Source organism: Naegleria gruberi, assembly GCF_000004985.1.
Source record: "Naegleria gruberi genomic scaffold NAEGRscaffold_1, whole genome shotgun sequence".
Taxonomy (NCBI): Eukaryota; Heterolobosea; class Eutetramitea; order Acrasida; family Naegleriidae; genus Naegleria; species Naegleria gruberi.
The window spans coordinates 239,757-258,915 of record NW_003163326.1 but is presented as its reverse complement, the minus strand read 5'-3'; the positions used below and the strand labels follow the sequence as shown (position 1 = coordinate 258,915).

The window sequence follows — 19,159 nt, the reverse complement described above, 5'->3', positions numbered from 1 at the left end:
CACGTACTTTCCAACAAGAGTTTTCTGATGCTAAACTACGAATTTCTTCTAGGGTAAAGATTGCCAAATCCCGACCAACCCTCTACAAGATTGAATATTAATAAAATATTTAAAAAAATGGTCAATCCGAGGAAAGTTTTGCAGACTCTAAGGAAAGTGAAACAAAAATTGATGAGGAAGAGGATGACTGGTTTAATGATGATGGGGAGGAGGAGGAAGAAGACGAAATTATCGATGAAGAAGAAGTACTTAATTCAGCACCCTCAACATGGAGGCAAGCAAGTAAGGTGGAAGATTTACTTGAGCGTTTACAGCTCCACAAAGAGAAACAAAGTGGGATAAAAAAACAAAAAAACCCAACGGATCAAGACAGATGTGATGATCCTCTTGATCTTGTAAAGTAAGTTCATTACATTTCCGATTGATTACGTTGTTCAGAAATCTTCAACCCTCAAAACTTAAGCATGGCCTTAATCCATATGAGGATGGTTTTATTCCTACAAAATATTTAGGTAATCTTCATGCTAAATTTAGCTTTTCAGCACTGAAGAACGCTAAAAAAACTTGTACTAGGAGAAAAGAAATTCAATCTAACAAACTGAGACAATTTGTGCATGATAATCTGGAAAAATATATTTACCTCAAAGACAAGTTGGAAGAGTTTTTAATAGGCGATAGAGAAGGAAGAAATATATTTAATGACAATGCAGTTGCTGGTTTGGAACAATCATTTGATAATTTGCAATCATACTGTAAGAACTTATTTTCGCCAATGATAAAAACACAACAAATGGGAGAAGAAATTAGATCAATGGTAAATATCGTAGACAAACTCAAATTTCTATTTATTATTCCTTCCGACATTAAACAAAATAGAGAAAGAGTAAGTACTTTTGACAGAAAAAATTGTTTCAGTTTCAATAGAAAGAATATAAGAAAATTATCCTCGACTACAAAAAAGCAAAGTATTTTATCAAGGGAAATACCTCTTCTAAGGTTTTGATATCCTTGAGAGAACAAATAATGAGCCAGGTGGATGAGGTCAAAACAGAACTCTATTCTAAACTTAAAGATTCAAGCGTTTCCATTGAAGTAAAGGAAAGATACGTTGGATATCTGTATTTATTGGATGCAAAACAAGTTGATCCAATCAAATTTTTTATTAGTTACCAATTTAATTCATTAATTGACAAAATGCAAGACATTTTCTCTTCTATTGAAGAAAAAAATGCTTCTATTAAACTTAAGAGTGGTAAATCTTTTAGAGGGGAAACGGATTTTTATGACCAAGCAGAAGGAATGGACATTGAGCACCTATTATTGGAAGAGGAAATCATGTGGTCTTTTGACTCCCTTGAAACAAATCAAACAAAGAAGGTTGATACCAATTACCAATTATTGGTTGCAGAGTCTGTAAAAAAGTTGTGTGATATTTTATATGATAACCTTCAAATAATTTGGAAGTTTTCCAAATACAGTTTAGACGATAAATTTGAACCAAACCAACAAAAAAAGTCAAAAAGAGGTTTTTCAGACTTGGCTACATTAAAAGATAGGGAAAAGAAAATACAAAAAGAGGCTGAAATTGAGTCAATTTTTACTGAAATTTGCAACCTTTTTTCAGTTTTATGTAGAGAATTATTTGAAAAGTTAGATTGTATCGAGTGCAATCAGTCATTTATTATTGAGAGTTTGAATTACTTTGTTACCAAGTTGGATTCAATATCTGAATTGAAAATCAAAACAAAATTTTCGGTGCCTTTCTTTAACTTTGCTCAAGAATTGAAAACTGAGACAATCACCAAATATTGTGAAAGAACAATGGAAGAGATAAGAATATTACATGATAAGGAGGATTGGATAATTGTAAAAGAGAGCAACACGACACAACTCCCATTATTATTTATGAAACACATATATGAGTTGCTTAATATCTTGACAATAGTAACAACAACAGGAGATGTAAGTACACTGTGAGTGTTTTATTTTGTTACAATTCAAACAGAATTTTTCAGAAATTAAAAAAATGTTCGTGGAGACATTGTTGTCATTTGGCGACACATTATTTGAATTATCAAAGGATATTGATGAAAAAGATATTCTTAACTCAATGAAAACAAGCAAAAGCACAACTTTCTCAGCAATCCTGTCTCAATATTCTAATAGTGGACTTAACCCAGACAAGAAACTAATGATATTATTGAGAAACATATATGAATTGATCAATATGGGAGGTGCCTTAGAAAAAATACTACATACATTCGATGAGAAAATTCTTTGTAAGGAGGATTTAGAAATAATAGATGACAACCTTGATGATATTGACATTGATGATTTGGATATTGAGAATATGACACCAATTCAAACAAAGCCAAAAGAAAAGTTCAGTAACTCCTCGCTAGTAAGGGATATGTACAATACTTTCGACAAGTTATCGAATTTAATTTTGAAGAAATGGCTAAGACGAAAAGCTATTGCTCTCTCCAGCACTCTTCGCAAAGGTATTATCGATCCAGGATTCAGGTGGGCAACTGCCTCTACACCTACAACAATTAGAAGCTATATGATAGAAACTCTTCTTGGACTAGCACTAGTTCACCACGAAGCTAACATGAAGGCTAGGGCTGATCTTCCAACATTTGTCTGTAGGGAACTTAAAAAAGAGCTTCTTAAAAATTTTAATGATTGTTGTATGCTTCTTCCAGACGACACTTGTGCTAATGGAATACTTCAATTGGATATCGAGATCAGCTTTTTTGATGAATGTTTGTCCTATTTTGATTCGGAAGAAAGTGCAACCATCTTTTCTAAAATTAGAGGAAAATTGATTGATATTTCAGAAGATATTGATTATGGAAATTCTTCTAACAAACAATTTTCTTTGCAGCTACAATCTATTAAGGAAAGTGTTATTGAAACATTTAAGGAAAAAACAAAAGAACAACTTGTGGGGTTTAAAAACCCAATTCAAGGAGTCAGACAACAAAGAGCACCAACAAGAAGAATGTCATGTATGCCCAAACCACTTTCACAAAATCAATCCACAATTCAAACTCAACCTTTGAGAAGCACAATGGAACCTGAATCTGATCAGTCAACCAGAAGAAAAAGAGCAGTGGCCACAAAGCCAACCCAAAATCCTACATTTCTATCAACAACAGAAGCCCAAGACAGCACAGATATTAAAAAGATAAAAGTTAGGATTGCAGAACCAACCCCATCCGAACCGCCTGAAGAACCCATAATTCCGGTTCGAAGAGTCATTAGAAAAACAGCTAGTACGCTAAATCCAATCCTTAAGCCACCAAGACCAAACAGTACAAAAGAATAATTATTTAATGTTTAACATCTCTCTTCTTCTTTCCTCCCTTCTTGAATAATTGGTTTTGGTATTTCTTTTCAATTTCTTTGATTTCCTTTTCACTCTTCATCATATACTTTTTCACTTCCTTTTTTTGCTCCTCTTTTTGTGTTCCTACAATGACAGAACCAGAAGCAAGAGCTCCCTTACCTCCACTCTCCTCAACACCCTTTTCTAAATCTTCTTCAGAAATTCCTGATATTTTAAATTCACTGTTAGAAATAGCTTGCTTGAGGAACTCCTTTCTCTTTGGATCATCTTTTCTCTTCTTATTTTCTGGCTCTTCTTCCTTGGCGTCCTTACTAATTTGTTTTCTTTTCTTGGAAGCAGTTTTAAATCTCTCGTCTGTTTCTATTGGTTTTTCAAATAAATCCAAAATGTCTTTAGAAGCAGGTTTCTTCTCATCTTCGTCTTCGCTTTCCATTTCATCTAATTCCTCAAATGCAACATTTCCCTTATCGGTTTCATTTGCTTCATCCTCACTTTCTTCCATATTATCTTCAACTTTTGGTTGAATTAAACTTGAGGCAGAGATGAAACGTTGCTTGTCAATAATCTTGAAGTATTTAACAAACTTTCTAATACTCTTATTGAAGAGGGCCAAGATTTGATTACTTTGCAAATCAATATCCTTTCCAACATCTTCTATTTTTTTATGTTGCAAACCTACACCTAACAAGATTGCTGCCTGGGCATATGACAAGTTAAATGGCATCTTATTCAAAAAGAAAAATCTTGTTAAAGTTGGAAGTAAATCTAGAATTACATGATAATCAACCAAGTTCTTTGAATAAGAGGCAAGTCTCTTCAAATCAAACTTGGAGAGATATTGATCCATTTCAGAAACAGTAAGTGATTTGTTTCCTAACTCATTATTATCTTCCATCTTGTAATCCAAGATACTGAGTGTAAGTGCTGCGTTGAATGTAGAGAAATCGTAGGAAAGTAATGCAAGGAATCTTCGTTTGAAATCTTCAACAAAGGAATTCAGCCAATTTCTTGTATCTTCAGGAGTTGTAGAAAGTGACTTCAACATTACACATGAATGTTCTCCTGTAAGTTCATTAGAGGTTAAACGAATATAGACTGGAGCAAATCCGTTCTTCTTCCAGTAATTATAAAGTTGTTGTGTCATACCATATGAAACTCCCATGTAGTGAATTTGCTCTGGAGATCGCTCTTCAAGTGATTGAAGTAATGGAGGAAGTTCGTTTTTACCACGAGGTTTTATAATTTCATTAGCCAATCCTACAGCTCTGACTTCATTAACAGTTTCCTTCTCGTCTTCTTCGAGTGTATCATCAAGGTTTTGAATTTCATTTTGGTAATATTTAGTTAAAAGTTCAAGAGCTCTGGTACCATAGCCCATCTTTTTTCGGTTAATTATTCATAAAATTAATTACTACATACTCTCTTATACTCTGGATGAGTAGCAATTCTTACAACTCTTACGCCTGACAAGGCAGCAAAATCAGATTCCTGGTATTGTCTTGATACCAAATAAGGAATCAAATCTCCTCCAGGGTTAAGACCCTTTGATAAATTTGCAAGAACAGTTTGTCTATTAATTTTACCTTCCATACAAACTTGGATAACACAATAAATATCTGGCAATGTTGCGCTATTTTCATCAATTGGACCAAGCAATACAAATAAATGGTGAGATGGATGATCAGACATTAATTGAAGGTCATTTGGTGTGTTTTTGTAGTGAGATGATACGTAGAGAGACATCATATTCTACAGAAAGAGTTAGAAATAAAAAATAATGTCCTAACTTACATGTAAGAAAGCCTCAGAAGCTTGATTATATGAAAAAAGTGTGTCACGGTTAACATAGTAAAGGTTACAATCAGAAGGATGAGGACATTTGGAACTTAATGGTACTGCAGAAGTAGCATCAAGACACAAAACGTCATATAACCATCTTTCAATGGAATCTCCTTCTCCATATCTGATTGGCTCTTCCAACTTAACTTCAAAGTATTTTCTTGCTGATGTGAGCTGTTTTCCTGTTTGTTTTTGACCTTTTTCCTTCAATTGTTCTAAAAGCTTCAAAGAAAGAGATCTACCTGTTCCTTCATAACCATTAATAGTTGAAGAAATGTAAATCAAATAAGGTCCTAAAAGCTTTTTAACAAGAGGTAATGGAATAGCAGCAGCTTCGTCAATTACCAATAACTCGCATTGACCTAATTTTTGACTATCTTCTGGTTGGATATATTGGATTGTTTGTCTGTGATTTTTGAATATATTCAATCTAACTACAGCATTATTAAAAGCTGGATTTGTTGATTGAACAATTTCATAATCTTGTTGATCCCTGTATTTGAGAACTTCTAAACCCTTGATTATAAACTCAAAAAGTGTTTTCAAGTTCTCAGGGCTTGGTGATGTCACAAATATGTTTGAATAGCCGTATGAAACTGCAGATGCAATAGCAAGACCTAAAGCTGCAGATTTACCTCTACCTCTTGAAGCCAAAAGGGCAACAGTAGTTTGAAGAGACTTTTCGGAAATTGCATCCACAAATTTAAGAATAGCTTTAGCTTGGTCAAGTGATCTTGCTTGAGAAACTAATGTTCCAAGAGGTTGATTCTCTTCTAATTTGTGTTTGAGATCAACAAGATCCTTTTCCTTAGGAGATAATATGTGATTTTCCAATCTTTCTTCTTCTTGTAAAACTATTGGTTTGATGTCCTTAATATGAGAAGAAATAGGTAAAATATTAAGTTGATCATCCACAACTAGGCAATTCTTACAAGATGCCAAAGATAAAAGAAATCTTTCATTGAATCTAGCTGTAATTTCCACATCCTCATGGCCTGTTCTAAAACGAGAGTGAACATCCATAGTCATTGTGTAAAGTTGTTTAAGAGAATTCATTTCTGGAAGTAACAAAACAACCATGCCTCCTCCTTCAACTGTTTCCACAGTTCTTGCCAAAACATTTGGAGTAACACCTTCAAAATCTTGTAAAACCAACATTCCATATGTATTACCAAGAATATTTTGAGTTTCCTTGAAATAACAATAACGAATTTCATTAGCAGAAAGGAATAAATTGAATGGGGTATTTAAATGTTTTTGAACTTCTTCATCTCCTTGTTTTCCATAGTTTTTAATTATGGTTCTATTTCTACTCTTGGCATCACTGAAATGTGAAATAAATACATTACCGAATCATTGAACTCTACTTACGCAATAAATCCCAATTCTTTTTTATAACACCACAAAATAGATGGTGCTGTCTTAACTCTAGCCTTTGCTAACATGTAGTGCAAATGCACCAATTGTTCACGTGCTCTGTTTCCAACAACAACAAAAAATGATCTATGTCTCTTCTTTACACAATTTTCTATTAAAGTTTTGATACGAGCATCCAGTTTTTTCTTTTCTGTAGGTGTTGATGTTGGATTCAATCCTGCTCCCGACGATGTAGCACTTTTGTTGGGTATCTTCTTGTTGTCTTTTGGTGGCATTTTTTTCTGTCTTTCTTTTAAAAAATTAATTACACAATTCTTTTGAATGAAATAATATTGAACACTTTTTTACATCGAATGCTCTTAGTATTGTCTCTTAAAGACCCACCAAAAGTAATGAGGAACCGATTTCTGCAACCATTAGTTTTGGTAGAAAAACGTGTTTACCACGTGTTTTTTCTTCAGTTTGCTTCTCTTCCCCGATAGAAGAAGAATACATTCATTAAAAAAATAATAATAACAATGACATTGTTCTTCCCCAGTAATCCTTCTACCAGAGGACATACAGGCTTTTTTTCGACGGTGTTCAGCACTCGTGTTGGTAGATCTAGAATAATTAATAACAGTCAATTAGAGGTTTGTTTTTATTTTTGTTTGCATCGGTTAATCATTTGAAACAGATAGAAAATACTTGTGTAAAATACTTTTTATATCTTTTGTTTTTCATCGTACTGGTTGGTGGACCATTGTACTTTTTTTATGCTGAGAATGAATCAGCATTGATGATCAGAGCATTCAACGAAGTATCTGATAAGGCTGTCATTATTCACGATCCTATTTATTCAAAACCATCCGAAACCAATAATCAAAAATTAATTTTCTTCCACGTACCAAGTGAACAAGTTCAAACTGATTATCCTATTGTTGATCATGATTTTGGTCTTTCATTTAGCGATGCATTAAGTGTTAAAAGACAAGTTGAGTTTTGTCAGTGGATAGAGAGTTCTAGAGACGAAACAGTAAAAAATAGAGATGGCTCTGAAACTACAGTTAGAACTTACTATTATACAAAAGGTATGTATTTAAAATTGGAGGGTAGCTTACTCTTATTAATATTCTTCACTCAATTTGGTGGTTCTGATAAAAAGGCTGGGTTGACCATCTTATCCCAAGTTTAGCTTTCGACCAACCAGCTGCACATCATAATCCTCAAAGAAATCCATTTCCGAGTATGAAGAGCCATGCTTCTGGGGTATCAGTTGGAAAATATCATATTGGACCTACTTTGATTACAAAAAATCAAATTCCAGAAAGAACCATCTCCTTCTCTAAAAATCAATTAGAATCCATCAGGGGAACTGTTGCTAATACTCAACACAATTTCAAATATATTGGATCTGGCTATTTCTTTTCTGCCTATGAGCCATCAAATTTTGAAAAAACATTGCGTACTTTATTTGGATTTGTAGAAGGATCTCTTTTGGATTGGCAAGTTGCTGATTTATTTACCAGTTGTGAAGCAGGAGATATTAGAATTAAATTTATTGACCAAAAGCCAGCACTAGGAAAGGGTGTAACTATCATTGGTAGACAAGTGAGCACAAATGGAGAGATAGAACTTTTAAAGGCATCCAATGGATACAATGTAGGTGAGGTACATGAAGGCCAGTTCAACTCACCAAGAGAATTGTTTGATGCAACCATTAGTATTTATAGGTGGTCTACATTACTTGGAGCTAGAATTTTAATTATTATCTGGGCTGTTGTCATTTCATTGGTTATGCTTGGAGACTACATTACTAGTGGTACAGATATTTTTTTATCAACAATTTCTCTTTCATCTTTAATGATTGGATTAGTTTGGCTTTCTCTTACATTTTCTCATGGATCTGGTTCTGATATTGGTCTTTTGTCATCATTTTTATGTTTAATTGTTTCTGGATTGACTGGTTATGTGTTGATTAGCAAACAGACTGTTCAAGACCCACCTGTTTCTTCCATGAAATCTAAATGAAACACAAGAGAGGATTAACACATTAACAATTGTAATTAAAAGTGCCGCTCTAATTGTAGTGGTGCCACAGTAAATTATTACAATGTAAAGTTATCTCCTATGTACCCACCAAGCTGGTGCCCAGTTCGCAAGTACCCACTTCAAAATACATAAAACACCAACAAACACGAAGACAACCCAAATAATAAAATGTGAAAAAAATTCTCTAATACTATTCTGTTATTTTCTCTTTTTGTTTCAATATGAGTTCTCTGTCATCTAGCACAAGTAACTATACACAACCAAAAGCTAGTGTTTGTGCTGTTATCGGTGGTCAATGGGGTGATGAAGGTAAAGGAAAACTTGTTGATCTCATTGCCAAACAACATCAAATTATTTGTAGATATAATGGTGGTGCCAATGCTGGTCACACAATTGTTGACGAATTAGGTCGTAAATATGCCACTAACTTGTTACCTTCAGGTGTTCTTACCCCTGGTTGTATAAACCTCATTGGTAATGGCGTTGTATTGGAAATTCCAAAATTGTTTTCCGAAATTGATAATCTGTTGGAAAAGAAGAAAAATGATGATGACAACGTTATACATGATCTGGAGAAACGTATCCTGATATCTGATCGTACACATCTTGTTTTCGGATTCCATAAAGCAATTGATGGATTCCAAGAAGGAGTTCTCAAAGAAAGTGGTTCTCAAATTGGTACCACAAAACGTGGTATCGGACCAACCTATACAACCAAAGCAGCTCGTTCTGGTTTACGTACAGGAGATTTACTTTCAGATTTTGAAACTTTTGAGAAAAAATATAACAAATTATTGAAAACTTTAAAGAGTCAATATCCAACCTGCGAAGAATTGAATAGCTACGATGCCCAAGGAGAATTGGATTCTTATAAGAATATTTTCATTCCTCGTATCAAATCAATGATTATTGATACAGTCACTTATCTTCATAAGGCAATTTATGTTGAAGGTCGTGATGTATTACTTGAGGGTGCCAATGCAGTAATGTTAGATTTGGATTTTGGTACATATCCATTTGTTACTTCATCAAATCCTTGTATTGGTGGTGCCTGTACTGGGTTGGGTATTCCTCCACGTGCCATTTCAGAAGTTTATGGTGTAATCAAAGCTTACTGCACACGTGTTGGTTCAGGACCATTTCCAACAGAATTAAAAGATGAAACTGGTGATTTGATAAGAAAAATTGGTGGTGAATTTGGTACTACCACAGGAAGACCAAGAAGTTGTGGTTGGTTGGATGTTGTTGCTGTAAAATATGGATGTATGATTAATGGATTTAATGCGTTGTGTTTAACCAAGCTTGATGTATTGGATCAATTAGATGAAGTTAAATTGGGAGTTGGGTATAGACTCAATGGTGTTGAACTCGACACTGTACCATACAGTGCTGATGATTTAGATAAGGTTGAGGTCATTTATGAAACTTATCCAGGATGGAAGACTGACATTTCAAAGGTAAGAAAGTTCGAAGACTTGCCTCAAAATGCCCAAACATTCGTCAAGAGAATTCAGGAAAAAGTTGGTGTTCCTGTAAAGTGGATTGGTGTAGGAGCAGGCAGAGAGGCTGTTGTTGTAATTCAATAAAAATATCATGTGTAAAAACCCTTTAAACAATGTAAAAAATTCCATTAAAAAAAATTCCAGTCAACCAATTCAGAATTCTTTTCATTGGAATTTTTTAAAAAATTCTTGAAAGAAACCTGTTTTTTTATTAGCACAATCAAAAATGAAAGAAAAGCCTTCTGCTTCCTCTTCGGAAAGGCACGATTATGATCAAGCACTCGCTCTTCAACTTTATTATGACGAAAAGAAAAATCACCACAATCACCCATACAAAAAGGACAAAAAAATAAGAAATTCTGTTCAGTCAACGTTTACTGATGCAAAGAAAGATATAGAGAAAAAATTGAGCTCTGCATTTCGTGATTGTATTGCAATGTTAGAAAAAAACCAGCTACCCTCTCATCACAACATTTATACAATTAAGGGTTTGGTTGATAATCAAAAGAAAATTGATTCACAAACCAGAATTAAATTATTCATTAATGCTGAAACCCTAGTGGAGAGAATCAGGAAATATTTTACTCATTACTTGGATGAATGCTTTACAGTGAAGAGCATATTATCTTTGGAAAAGTATTTCATTCTAAAATCACTCAGATATCTGGCAGAAGATATTAGTTATTCTATTGTGAAAGGAGATGAAACTTCGAAATACAAGAATACTTCACTCTTGGATTTTGATGATCATATCTCGAGTGTTAATAGAAGAAAAATATTTCTTGATGGGGGAAGGAAAAACTCTTCCAATAGAGAAATCATTGTAATTGATGAAGAGAGGGATGAGGGGTTAATGTTAATAGTAGAAACGTTTCGATCAATATTTATGAAGAAGTTTGGTACAACAAAATTTCAGTCTAACAAATTCAACAGCAAAACTCTTTTGGAGCTATTTTCCCTGCTTAGTAATTATGTCAACTCATGTTTTGGAGGAAATTCTAATAATATTGTAGAATTATCAAACGCTTTTATAGAAAACTTTTTAAAGAAATCAAAAAGTCAAAGAATCATGTTAGGAGATATACGTTTTGGAGTGTGTAGACATAGAGCAATTCTTTTCAAATATTTATGTGATCATTTATTTGTATTCGGTCTCGTAAATGACATCAGATGCCGTTTGGTTAGAGGAAATGTTAATGGAGGAAATCATGCTTGGAATGTTGTATCAATTATTGATTGTGAAGCATCAAATCCAACTATTCAAAAGTTTTTTTTGGTTGACGTTATGCTTCATCCTGGTAAATTATATGACATTGCCTCAATTGAGGCTCATAATTACATAAGACAAGGAAGTGATAATGGTATTGGTGGATTGTCTGTTAGATTATCTCCTAATGAAAAAGATTTATACTCTGTAGTTGGTATGTTGATTAATCAATTTCACAAATTCATTCAAACAATTTTTAGGCGAGAAACGTTTATTGGGAAGAGGGGCAACTGGTAAGGTTGTACAGTGTACCGTCAATCTTCCTATAACGGGGAAAATAGATTGCGCCGTCAAAAAGGTTGTTTTACAGAATAATCAAGATAGAACTGTGAGAGAAATCAATTTATTGACCTATCTAACACATCCAAACATTATAAGATTTTACAATGCTAGAATCCTGAAGAATTCAACAGAAACCTCCATTTTCATTTACATGGAATTAATGGATTGTAATGCAAGAAAGTTTATTTCCGATTTTAAATCCCAAATTACAAAGGAAACTAGAGAATATGTGTTCGAGCTATTATTCTTTCTCATTAATGTGGCAAGAGGAATTTCTTATTTACATTCTAAAAATATTATTCATAGAGATAGTAAGTAATTACAGACTTGAGTTTATTAAGCATTATTTCAGTTAAACCTGAAAATATTACATTGAAATATCATAGAAATTCTCCCAAAACAATTGCAAAAGTGAGACTTGTTGATTTTGATATTGCTGTAAAACAAAGTGTTGGGTCTGGGACAATATGTGGAACTTCAGGTTATATTCACTATTCTGATCTCCTAGAACCAAAAACCGCATCTACAAGTCTTGATTGTTATAGTTATGGGATACTTCTTGCTGAAATGTTTATGGATTTATCACCAATTGAATTTTTTGCTAAATATCCCAATGAACACATTGCATTTGCAAACTATTACTCCATTGGTAATATTGAAAAACAAATTGATTCCAAATTTAGTTGTATTCCTTCGAGCTACAGAGCTGCCTTTAAAGAAATTGTTGCTGATTGTATTCAGGTTCCAGAAAAACGCCCCAAAATGTCACAAATACTTGTAAAGCTAGAAAACTACTTGCTTAAGAATTATATTAAAAAGGCAGAAGAAGTATTAGCCACAACTATAAAATAAAAGATACTTTGACCAATAAGTATTTATTCTGATTTATACTTCAGTAATTCGTTAAAGCTCTAATAGGCAAAGCCTTAATACTTAAATTAACCACTTCCTCACACAAAAGAAAATTTGTTCAATCCTCATCATCAGTAATTTCTTCGTCCTCTTCTGATTCATTTTCTTCTGTATCGCTTGTTTCTTCCTTATCATCAATAGAGTTGAGCGATTTCTCAATTTCCTCTTTCAATCCAATTGTATAGTCCCATTCATCTCCTTTTTGTTTAATTTCTAATTCTTCTGTATGTGTTGTACTAGTCCCTTTGGTAGATTGACTATCACCATTTACCAAACTTTTTAAAATATTAAACTCAAACATTGATTGTTCTCCTACCGTATCCATAATATCTGTCCATTTTTCTTTAACTTTTTGAGAAACTTCTTTAGCTATTATTGAATTATATTGTTTTTGTTTGTCATCGAAAAATAATTTACGTGCGTGTTTCACTCTCATTCTATTAGATATTGTTAGTCCTTGTTCGAATTCTTCAATATTATCGTCACTTTGAATTGTATCTTCTATATCTGATTCCTGAAATTCATTATCAGTTAACTGTTCATCATCTGATGTAAATTCCTCGTCTTCCTCTTGGTTATTTTCACTTTCCGAATCGCTCAAATCTTCATCACTCATTTTTTATTTTAATATTAAAAAAAAATGAAAATATTTGTCAAGACACAAAACAAAATACTCTTCATAGAGTGTGAGGCATCGGTAGATACTTTCCAAGACCTCAAAGAAAGAGTAATTATGCTATCTTCAGCTTCTGGATCATGTTTATATTATTGTGGAAAGGAGGTTGACTATACAAAAACTTTACAAGAATACAATATTTACCACACAGGCTATGTTTTAAAGTGGAATTAATCTTTATTAGTATCAATCTTGGATTTTTCAAGTTTGCTTTGGATATATTCTTTGGCAATTTGTTTGACGTGTTCTTGCCTCTCTGAATCACCATGTTGTGTTTCAAACTTTAGATATCTTTGCAGGAATGATTTCATCTTTTTTGTGGAAAGAGTTGTGAGATTGCACACACGCTCAAACAACTCTCTGATATATCTCTGGTCATTAGTATGTTGTTGTTCACAATCTAAATATATCGACCATGCATCAGATCTCTTTGGACTATTTTGTATTATGTTTTCCATGGCATTTCTTGCCTCAATAGTATTTTCACACTTGTATAAAATGATTGCAAACTTGGATTTGAGGGAAATGTGTTCTTTTTGTGGATAAACCTTCAAAGATCTATTCAATACATGTTCAGCTTTTTTGATGTCCTTTAATGTTGAAATACACCACTGTTCATATTCTTCAAATACCTTCTTTTCATTTCTATATTTTTTACAGGCCTTTCTATAAACTTGGTCAATTTTAGTGAGTAATTCTTCTAGTTCATTAGCTCTCTTGTTTTTTAATTCTTCATCTTCCTCATTTTCACTTTGTGAATCTTCTTCCTCTTCAGTTGCATCCATTCTTTGCTTCTTCTTTTCGTATAACTTGTTCAAAATCTTTGCGTATTGTAGATAAATAAGATGTGGCTTACTAGCACCTTGGAGTGCCTTTTCAATTACACTGTCCACATTACCTCTATTATTTGACACATACAGACTGAGTATTGCACTCCACAAATTGAAACGTTCATTTTCCTTGGAGAAGTGTATTCTATTAACAGCCCTTTCACCAATTTCCTTAGCTTTTTCGAATCCATAAGTGTTCAACATAAATGTCATGTATTGAATCCATAAAAATGAATTATTTGGTTCACCTATAACTAATCTCTCAAAATCTGCTTCACTGGTTGGTGCCTTGTTTGGTAAAGACTCTTCTATTTCTGCAATTTCTGTTTCGGTAAGGTGGTGAACATCATGATGTGTTTATGAGGTGAGGTGGATTCCTCCTTTTCTTCATAGTCAGATTCCTCATCAGATTCCTCATCGGAGGGAGTTTCTAATGTTTTGATATTGTTGGTGATAGCAGCTGTAGAAGTTGGGATGTTATTCCAAGCAAAAGATGTTTTGATTTTTTTGTTTGATTGTTGTATCGATTTTGAAGGGGCCCTCTTTAAACTTGGTTGTGGAATGGTAATATTTGATTCTTCTTCGTCACTAGATTCATCAAATTTTACAACTTCTTGCTTTTTGGCTTTTATCTTTGATATCAGAGCTTGTTTCATTTTTTTTAAATTGCATAAAACAGTTGAGCCCTCTCATTCCGAGACTAAATTAATAATTCTTAGTAACCTTTAAATTTAATATTAAATTTATATATTTTCTTGCACAGCAGCATCTTGAGCCTTGCCCATCTTTTGTAATTTTTCGTATTCTTGAATATTCTTTTGTCTTCTTGAAGTGAGAGCTCGTCTCTTTGCTTCACTCAAGTGGATATCGTAAACGTAGGTATTCTTCTTCAATTCTCTTTCTTCCTTCTTTACTTGTTTTGGCTTCTTTCTTTCGAGAGTTGCTAAGAAGTTCTTCTTCTTTAAACCTTGTTTCAAATTTTGAATTTCAGTTTCTTGAAGTTTTAACAAATGATTTTGTTGGTCTTGAGAGAGTGAGTTAAAGTATTGAAGCAATTGTTCTCCGTTAGATTGCTGTCTTTCAAAATTAATAACTTGCTCATATTCGGAAGGATTTTCCTTCAAAAATGTAGCCAAGCTTTGTGCTGTTGATTCCAAACGTTCATTCAATTCCTTTTCCTTCTTATTTTCAACTTGTTGTGCTAAAATCTTTCTCTTTAACCAAATGCCATATCTTGATCCAACAAGCTCTGGTCTAGTTTCAATTAAATAATTATCAAGACCACCTGACTTGTCAATACAACGCAAAGCCTTGGATGTGGCTCTCAATTGAACTCTAGTATCCAAAGCTTCACTATAAAGTTTAACCCAGTGAGAGTTTGGCATCCATTTTCTCTTAGTTTTTCTTTCCGAAAAACTTCTTTGGTTACCAGTTTGAATTAATGTGTCGTGGTAGAGACCTTTGTCGAATCTCTTTGGCCTTGTTGGGATTTTTGAAAATTTTAAAGCGTTTTTGACTTTGATAATAGGAGTGGCTTCAACCATTTTTTTCTTTATTTAAATATTTTATTCTCTAAAATTATTATCATTTTAAATAATAAAACACAGCATTATTAACACAAGTATTTGACCATTATCAGTCTGACGTGCAAATCGATGTTTTGCGTCCTCATATTACTATCGGAAAGATAACGCAGTTAGAATCGTATCATCATTGTTTTGATTACAGAAGTATGAACTCTCGTCTTTTCATTCTCTCCAAATTTTTTCTACTATTGTGGTTTTAGAGTTTATTCTTATGAATTTTAGAAAATATTAATTATCAACTGAAGCAACAACCTCATAGTTGTTGGATGATTTCAATGGATAATGGCATCCATCTCCCTCATAATCAATGTGGAAAGGGGAAAGCCATAAAATTGGATTATCTCCCAGTATTGATTTAATATTTCTCAATACACCAATATCATAGGGAGCCTCACAGTGATGTTGTTCATATAATCTTCTCTCCTTATCTAAAGATTCAATGGTAGTGGTATTGCAAATTATAAGTTTAAAATGATAGCCAGCAAAGAAAAACATTGAGAAACCAAAGCAAAAGCTCAAAATATAGACCCATAGATTATTGAAAGTAAAGAAATTAAATGTACTTTGGGATCCATGTTGTTGAAGTGTCTTGAACATGACTTTAGACATTGTTGCAACAATGAAAAACCCTGTAATGGCTATCCATGAAAGAAATGTAAAGAAATATTTGTGGTTGTAATATCCTATACAGTTATTGAACCATGGACAGAAGTGGTCCATTCTCAAAACACAACAATTCAATTGTCTGCAATGATGACTATTGACAATCAATAATTAAGTACTACTAAACAACTCACCTACGATCTGGTTTTCTAATCCAACATTTCTCGCAAATTCTAACTAAATGATCGATTAAGGTTGAAGTTATGATAGAAATAATAACATACCTTGACCTCTTGAGTTCAATTCTGACGTTAAAGAATCATTGAATGATAAATCCTCTTGATGGATTTCCTGACTATTTTCGTCCACTTCAACCTCCTGTGATCCATTTATTAAATCTCTGATTTCATTTCTGTAGCTCATAATTTGTTTGATTTCCTTTTCCAAATCAGCAATAAATCCAGGTCCTCGTTTTTTGTAATGTTTGATTTGATCCTTTGAAAGTCGCCATACTTTATCATCTTTAAATACAAATCCAGGATTTGTAAATATACACTTGATGAATGGATAAATAATACACACAGACATAAACGAAAATAAAATAAAGTAGAAACTATGAAGTACTCTGACGAATACTGTTTCCGAAGAAGAAATAATAATAGGTAAAAGAAATCCAAATACATAACCTAAAACAACCCAAATAATTAAAATAAAAGCAATTATTGGAAATATCCATGTATACCACTTCCTGTTATTTAAAATTTGAGGAGCTCTCTGAACCTGATGGTACTTGTTTGTAGTGAATAAATTATTATCATTGATGGGATTTGCAACAGAAGTATCATCATATTGTTCTTCATCATCTATTAGTAAAATATTGTTTTCCTTGTTGTGTGTGGTTGTGGAAGCAAGAGATCCTTCCTGCCTTCTTGCATAGATGTCGGCGAAGAAGCTGGGCATTATTTTTGAAGTTGAAAAAAAATATGAGTGCATCAACAAAAGACGCTGTCAATAATGAGTTGGATCTGAGTAAAGTTGAACAATATATTGGCCGTGGATTCTTCCAAATGTTATTTCAACAAACTCATGATGTTAATAACAAATATAGTAAAAAAACATCACAATCCTCATCGGCTGACTCTGATGATTCTGATGATGACGAAATTAATGCTGGTGTAGATGTTCAAAAATTAATGAAAAAGAAGAGAATGATAAAGAATAGTGAAGGATACGAAAAAGAAGAGGAAGATTATGACTATTATGAAATATTAGGATTGGAAAAACGTTGGCTTTCAACTCCTGATGATATTCGTAAAGCCTACAAGAAGAAAGTAAAAGAGTATCACCCTGACCATTTCAAAAAAACAGGAGAAAATGGTGAAACAACTAGTGGAGATGATACCATGTTTAAAGCTTTAACTCGTGCATATGAAACGTTATTAGATGAGAGAAAGAAATTATGTTATGATTCAAGTGAACCTTTTGATGATTCAATTCCAACTTACTCTGCTCCTTCAACTCCTCTTACTGAAGAAGAGGAACAAAAGAGATTCTTCTCCACCTTTGCTCCAGTTTTTGAGAGATGGTCTAAATGGTCACGTTCTTTCCCAAATGTTCCAAAGTTAGGTGATATGAAAACTTCTTTTGAGGAATTGGAAAGATTTTATGTTTTTTGGTCAACCTTTAAAAGTTGGCGTGACTTCAGTGGCGAAAGTGAATATGACGAATCAACTGCTGATTCTAGAGAGGAACGTCGTTGGATGAAACGTCAAAACGACAAAATTAATCAAAAAAGAAAAAAGGAAGAGAAGAAAAAGCTCACAGATTTGGTTGAACTTGCTCGTAAAAATGATCCTAGAGTAAAGAAAAAGAATGAAGAAATAGAACAAGAGCGTAAGAGAAAGGAGGAAGAAAAGAACAAGCGTGAGTTGGAAAGAATATTAAGAGAAGAAAAGGAACGAAAGGAAGAAGAGGAAAGAATTAAAAAAGTTGAGCAAGAAGAAAGAGAGAAAAAGCAAAAAGAAAAAGAGGAAAATGAAAGAAAACAACAGGAAAAAACTCAAACTATCAAGAGAATGAGAGAAATGTGTGATCCTTATTTGTTACTTTTGATGAAGCCAGTTAAAAAACAAGACAAAATGACGAATATTAGACCAGAGGATGTTGAATTTGTATTGACCCATTTACCCATTGAGAATTTGGTAAAAATGGTACAAAAGTTAGAACCAACATTTGTAGAGGCTCAAAAAACAAAAGATGATTCAAAGTTTGTGACTGCTTTTTATGATTTAGAGACAAAGGTGAGAGAAATTGTCAAGAAAAAAGAAGAAGACAAGAAACAACAAACCCAAGAACAAAAAAAGAATGAAAAACAAAAGACTTCAGAGTGGAATCATGAGGAATTGAGTCTTTTAGCAAAGGCTATATCAATGTTTCCTGGTGGCACTCCACAAAGATGGATCAAAGTAGCTGAGTATGTTAAAACCAAGACACCAGAAGAAGTTCAACAAAAAACAGGAGAAATTCGTAAAATGACATCTATTCAAGACGTTCTACCAAAGAGAGAAGAAAAAGACTATTTTGGAGATTTTCAAAAGACAAATTCAAAGAATCAAACAGCCAAAAAAAGAGAAGAGGAAAAAAAAATGGACGAACAATATAATATCAATAATCAAACAAATAATGTTGATTCTAGCTCGAGTGGAACTGAAAATTGGACAGCACTTCAACAAAAAGCTCTAGAGACTGGTATTAGACAATTCAAGGAACTCAAGGGTGATTCTAAATGGGAAAAAATTTCTGAGATTGTTCCAGGAAAGTCAGCAAAAGATTGTAAGGAACGTTTTGAATATTGTCGTCAACTTGCCTTAGCAAAAAAGAATAATAAATAAAGACTAAATTC

General features: G+C 33.1%; 10 protein-coding genes across 10 annotated transcripts in view; 5 read left to right on the top strand and 5 right to left on the bottom strand.

The window, feature by feature from the left end:
• Nucleotides 1–3,331, top strand: part of NAEGRDRAFT_44976 (uncharacterized protein) — a gene marked incomplete at both ends in the record, with an annotated part of 10,997 nt that extends 7,666 nt beyond the window's left edge. Inside the window, 4 exons of the mRNA XM_002683358.1 lie at nt 145–400; nt 535–883; nt 997–1,962; nt 2,081–3,331. Of these exons, the coding sequence (XP_002683404.1) occupies nt 145–400; nt 535–883; nt 997–1,962; nt 2,081–3,331 (2,822 nt within the window). The remainder of the gene's footprint in view (nt 1–144; nt 401–534; nt 884–996; nt 1,963–2,080) is intronic.
• A 589-nt stretch (nt 3,332–3,920) lies between these two features.
• On the bottom strand, nt 3,921–6,843 carry NAEGRDRAFT_29437 (uncharacterized protein; the record flags this gene model as incomplete). Its single annotated transcript, XM_002683007.1, has 4 exons — nt 3,921–4,730; nt 4,772–5,101; nt 5,144–6,500; nt 6,563–6,843. Coding segments are annotated over 4 exons (2,778 nt in total), but the record flags the coding sequence as incomplete, so codon positions are not given.
• Nucleotides 6,844–7,079: 236 nt separating this feature from the next.
• NAEGRDRAFT_77691 (uncharacterized protein) lies at nt 7,080–8,654 on the top strand. The gene is made up of 3 exons (XM_002683357.1): nt 7,080–7,200; nt 7,245–7,638; nt 7,713–8,654. Exons 1-3 carry the CDS (start codon nt 7,087–7,089, stop codon nt 8,576–8,578), a joined length of 1,374 nt encoding a protein of 457 aa, XP_002683403.1. The 5' UTR covers nt 7,080–7,086; the 3' UTR covers nt 8,579–8,654.
• Nucleotides 8,655–8,782: 128 nt separating this feature from the next.
• On the top strand, nt 8,783–10,200 carry NAEGRDRAFT_37097 (adenylosuccinate synthetase). The gene has a single exon (XM_002683356.1). It carries the CDS (start codon nt 8,821–8,823, stop codon nt 10,183–10,185), a length of 1,365 nt encoding a protein of 454 aa, XP_002683402.1. The 5' UTR covers nt 8,783–8,820; the 3' UTR covers nt 10,186–10,200.
• Nucleotides 10,201–10,327: 127 nt separating this feature from the next.
• NAEGRDRAFT_61174 (uncharacterized protein) lies at nt 10,328–12,502 on the top strand (the record flags this gene model as incomplete). The annotated part of the gene is made up of 3 exons (XM_002683355.1): nt 10,328–11,522; nt 11,569–11,961; nt 12,003–12,502. 3 exons carry the CDS (start codon nt 10,328–10,330, stop codon nt 12,500–12,502), a joined length of 2,088 nt encoding a protein of 695 aa, XP_002683401.1.
• A 118-nt stretch (nt 12,503–12,620) lies between these two features.
• NAEGRDRAFT_44973 (uncharacterized protein) lies at nt 12,621–13,178 on the bottom strand (the record flags this gene model as incomplete). The annotated part of the gene is made up of 1 exon (XM_002683006.1): nt 12,621–13,178. One exon carries the CDS (start codon nt 13,176–13,178, stop codon nt 12,621–12,623), a length of 558 nt encoding a protein of 185 aa, XP_002683052.1.
• Nucleotides 13,179–13,399: 221 nt separating this feature from the next.
• NAEGRDRAFT_56431 (RRP5 protein) lies at nt 13,400–14,714 on the bottom strand. Its single transcript, XM_002683005.1, has one exon. It carries the CDS (start codon nt 14,279–14,281, stop codon nt 13,409–13,411), a length of 873 nt encoding a protein of 290 aa, XP_002683051.1. The 5' UTR covers nt 14,282–14,714; the 3' UTR covers nt 13,400–13,408.
• Nucleotides 14,715–15,282: 568 nt separating this feature from the next.
• Nucleotides 15,283–15,543, bottom strand: NAEGRDRAFT_5216 (uncharacterized protein; the record flags this gene model as incomplete). Its single annotated transcript, XM_002683004.1, has 1 exon — nt 15,283–15,543. A coding segment is annotated over one exon (261 nt), but the record flags the coding sequence as incomplete, so codon positions are not given.
• A 339-nt stretch (nt 15,544–15,882) lies between these two features.
• Nucleotides 15,883–16,263, bottom strand: NAEGRDRAFT_61170 (uncharacterized protein; the record flags this gene model as incomplete). The annotated part of the gene is made up of 1 exon (XM_002683003.1): nt 15,883–16,263. One exon carries the CDS (start codon nt 16,261–16,263, stop codon nt 15,883–15,885), a length of 381 nt encoding a protein of 126 aa, XP_002683049.1.
• Nucleotides 16,264–17,510: 1,247 nt separating this feature from the next.
• On the top strand, nt 17,511–19,148 carry NAEGRDRAFT_1385 (uncharacterized protein; the record flags this gene model as incomplete). The annotated part of the gene is made up of 3 exons (XM_002683354.2): nt 17,511–18,428; nt 18,594–18,783; nt 18,889–19,148. Coding segments are annotated over 3 exons (1,368 nt in total), but the record flags the coding sequence as incomplete, so codon positions are not given.
• Between the last annotated feature and the right edge of the window lie 11 nt (nt 19,149–19,159).

Bases quoted from the DNA above. Each gene is read 5' to 3' on its own strand.
- NAEGRDRAFT_37097 (XM_002683356.1), top strand. From the start codon at position 8,821: ATGAGTTCTCTGTCATCTAGCACAAGTAACTATACACAACCAAAAGCT.
- NAEGRDRAFT_56431 (XM_002683005.1), bottom strand. From the start codon at position 14,281: ATGACATTTATGTTGAACACTTATGGATTCGAAAAAGCTAAGGAAATT.
- NAEGRDRAFT_77691 (XM_002683357.1), top strand. From the start codon at position 7,087: ATGACATTGTTCTTCCCCAGTAATCCTTCTACCAGAGGACATACAGGC. The intron at 7,201-7,244 runs GTTTGTTTTTAT...CATTTGAAACAG, and splicing joins TTAATAACAGTCAATTAGAG to ATAGAAAATACTTGTGTAAA. The intron at 7,639-7,712 runs GTATGTATTTAA...TCTGATAAAAAG, and splicing joins AACTTACTATTATACAAAAG to GCTGGGTTGACCATCTTATC.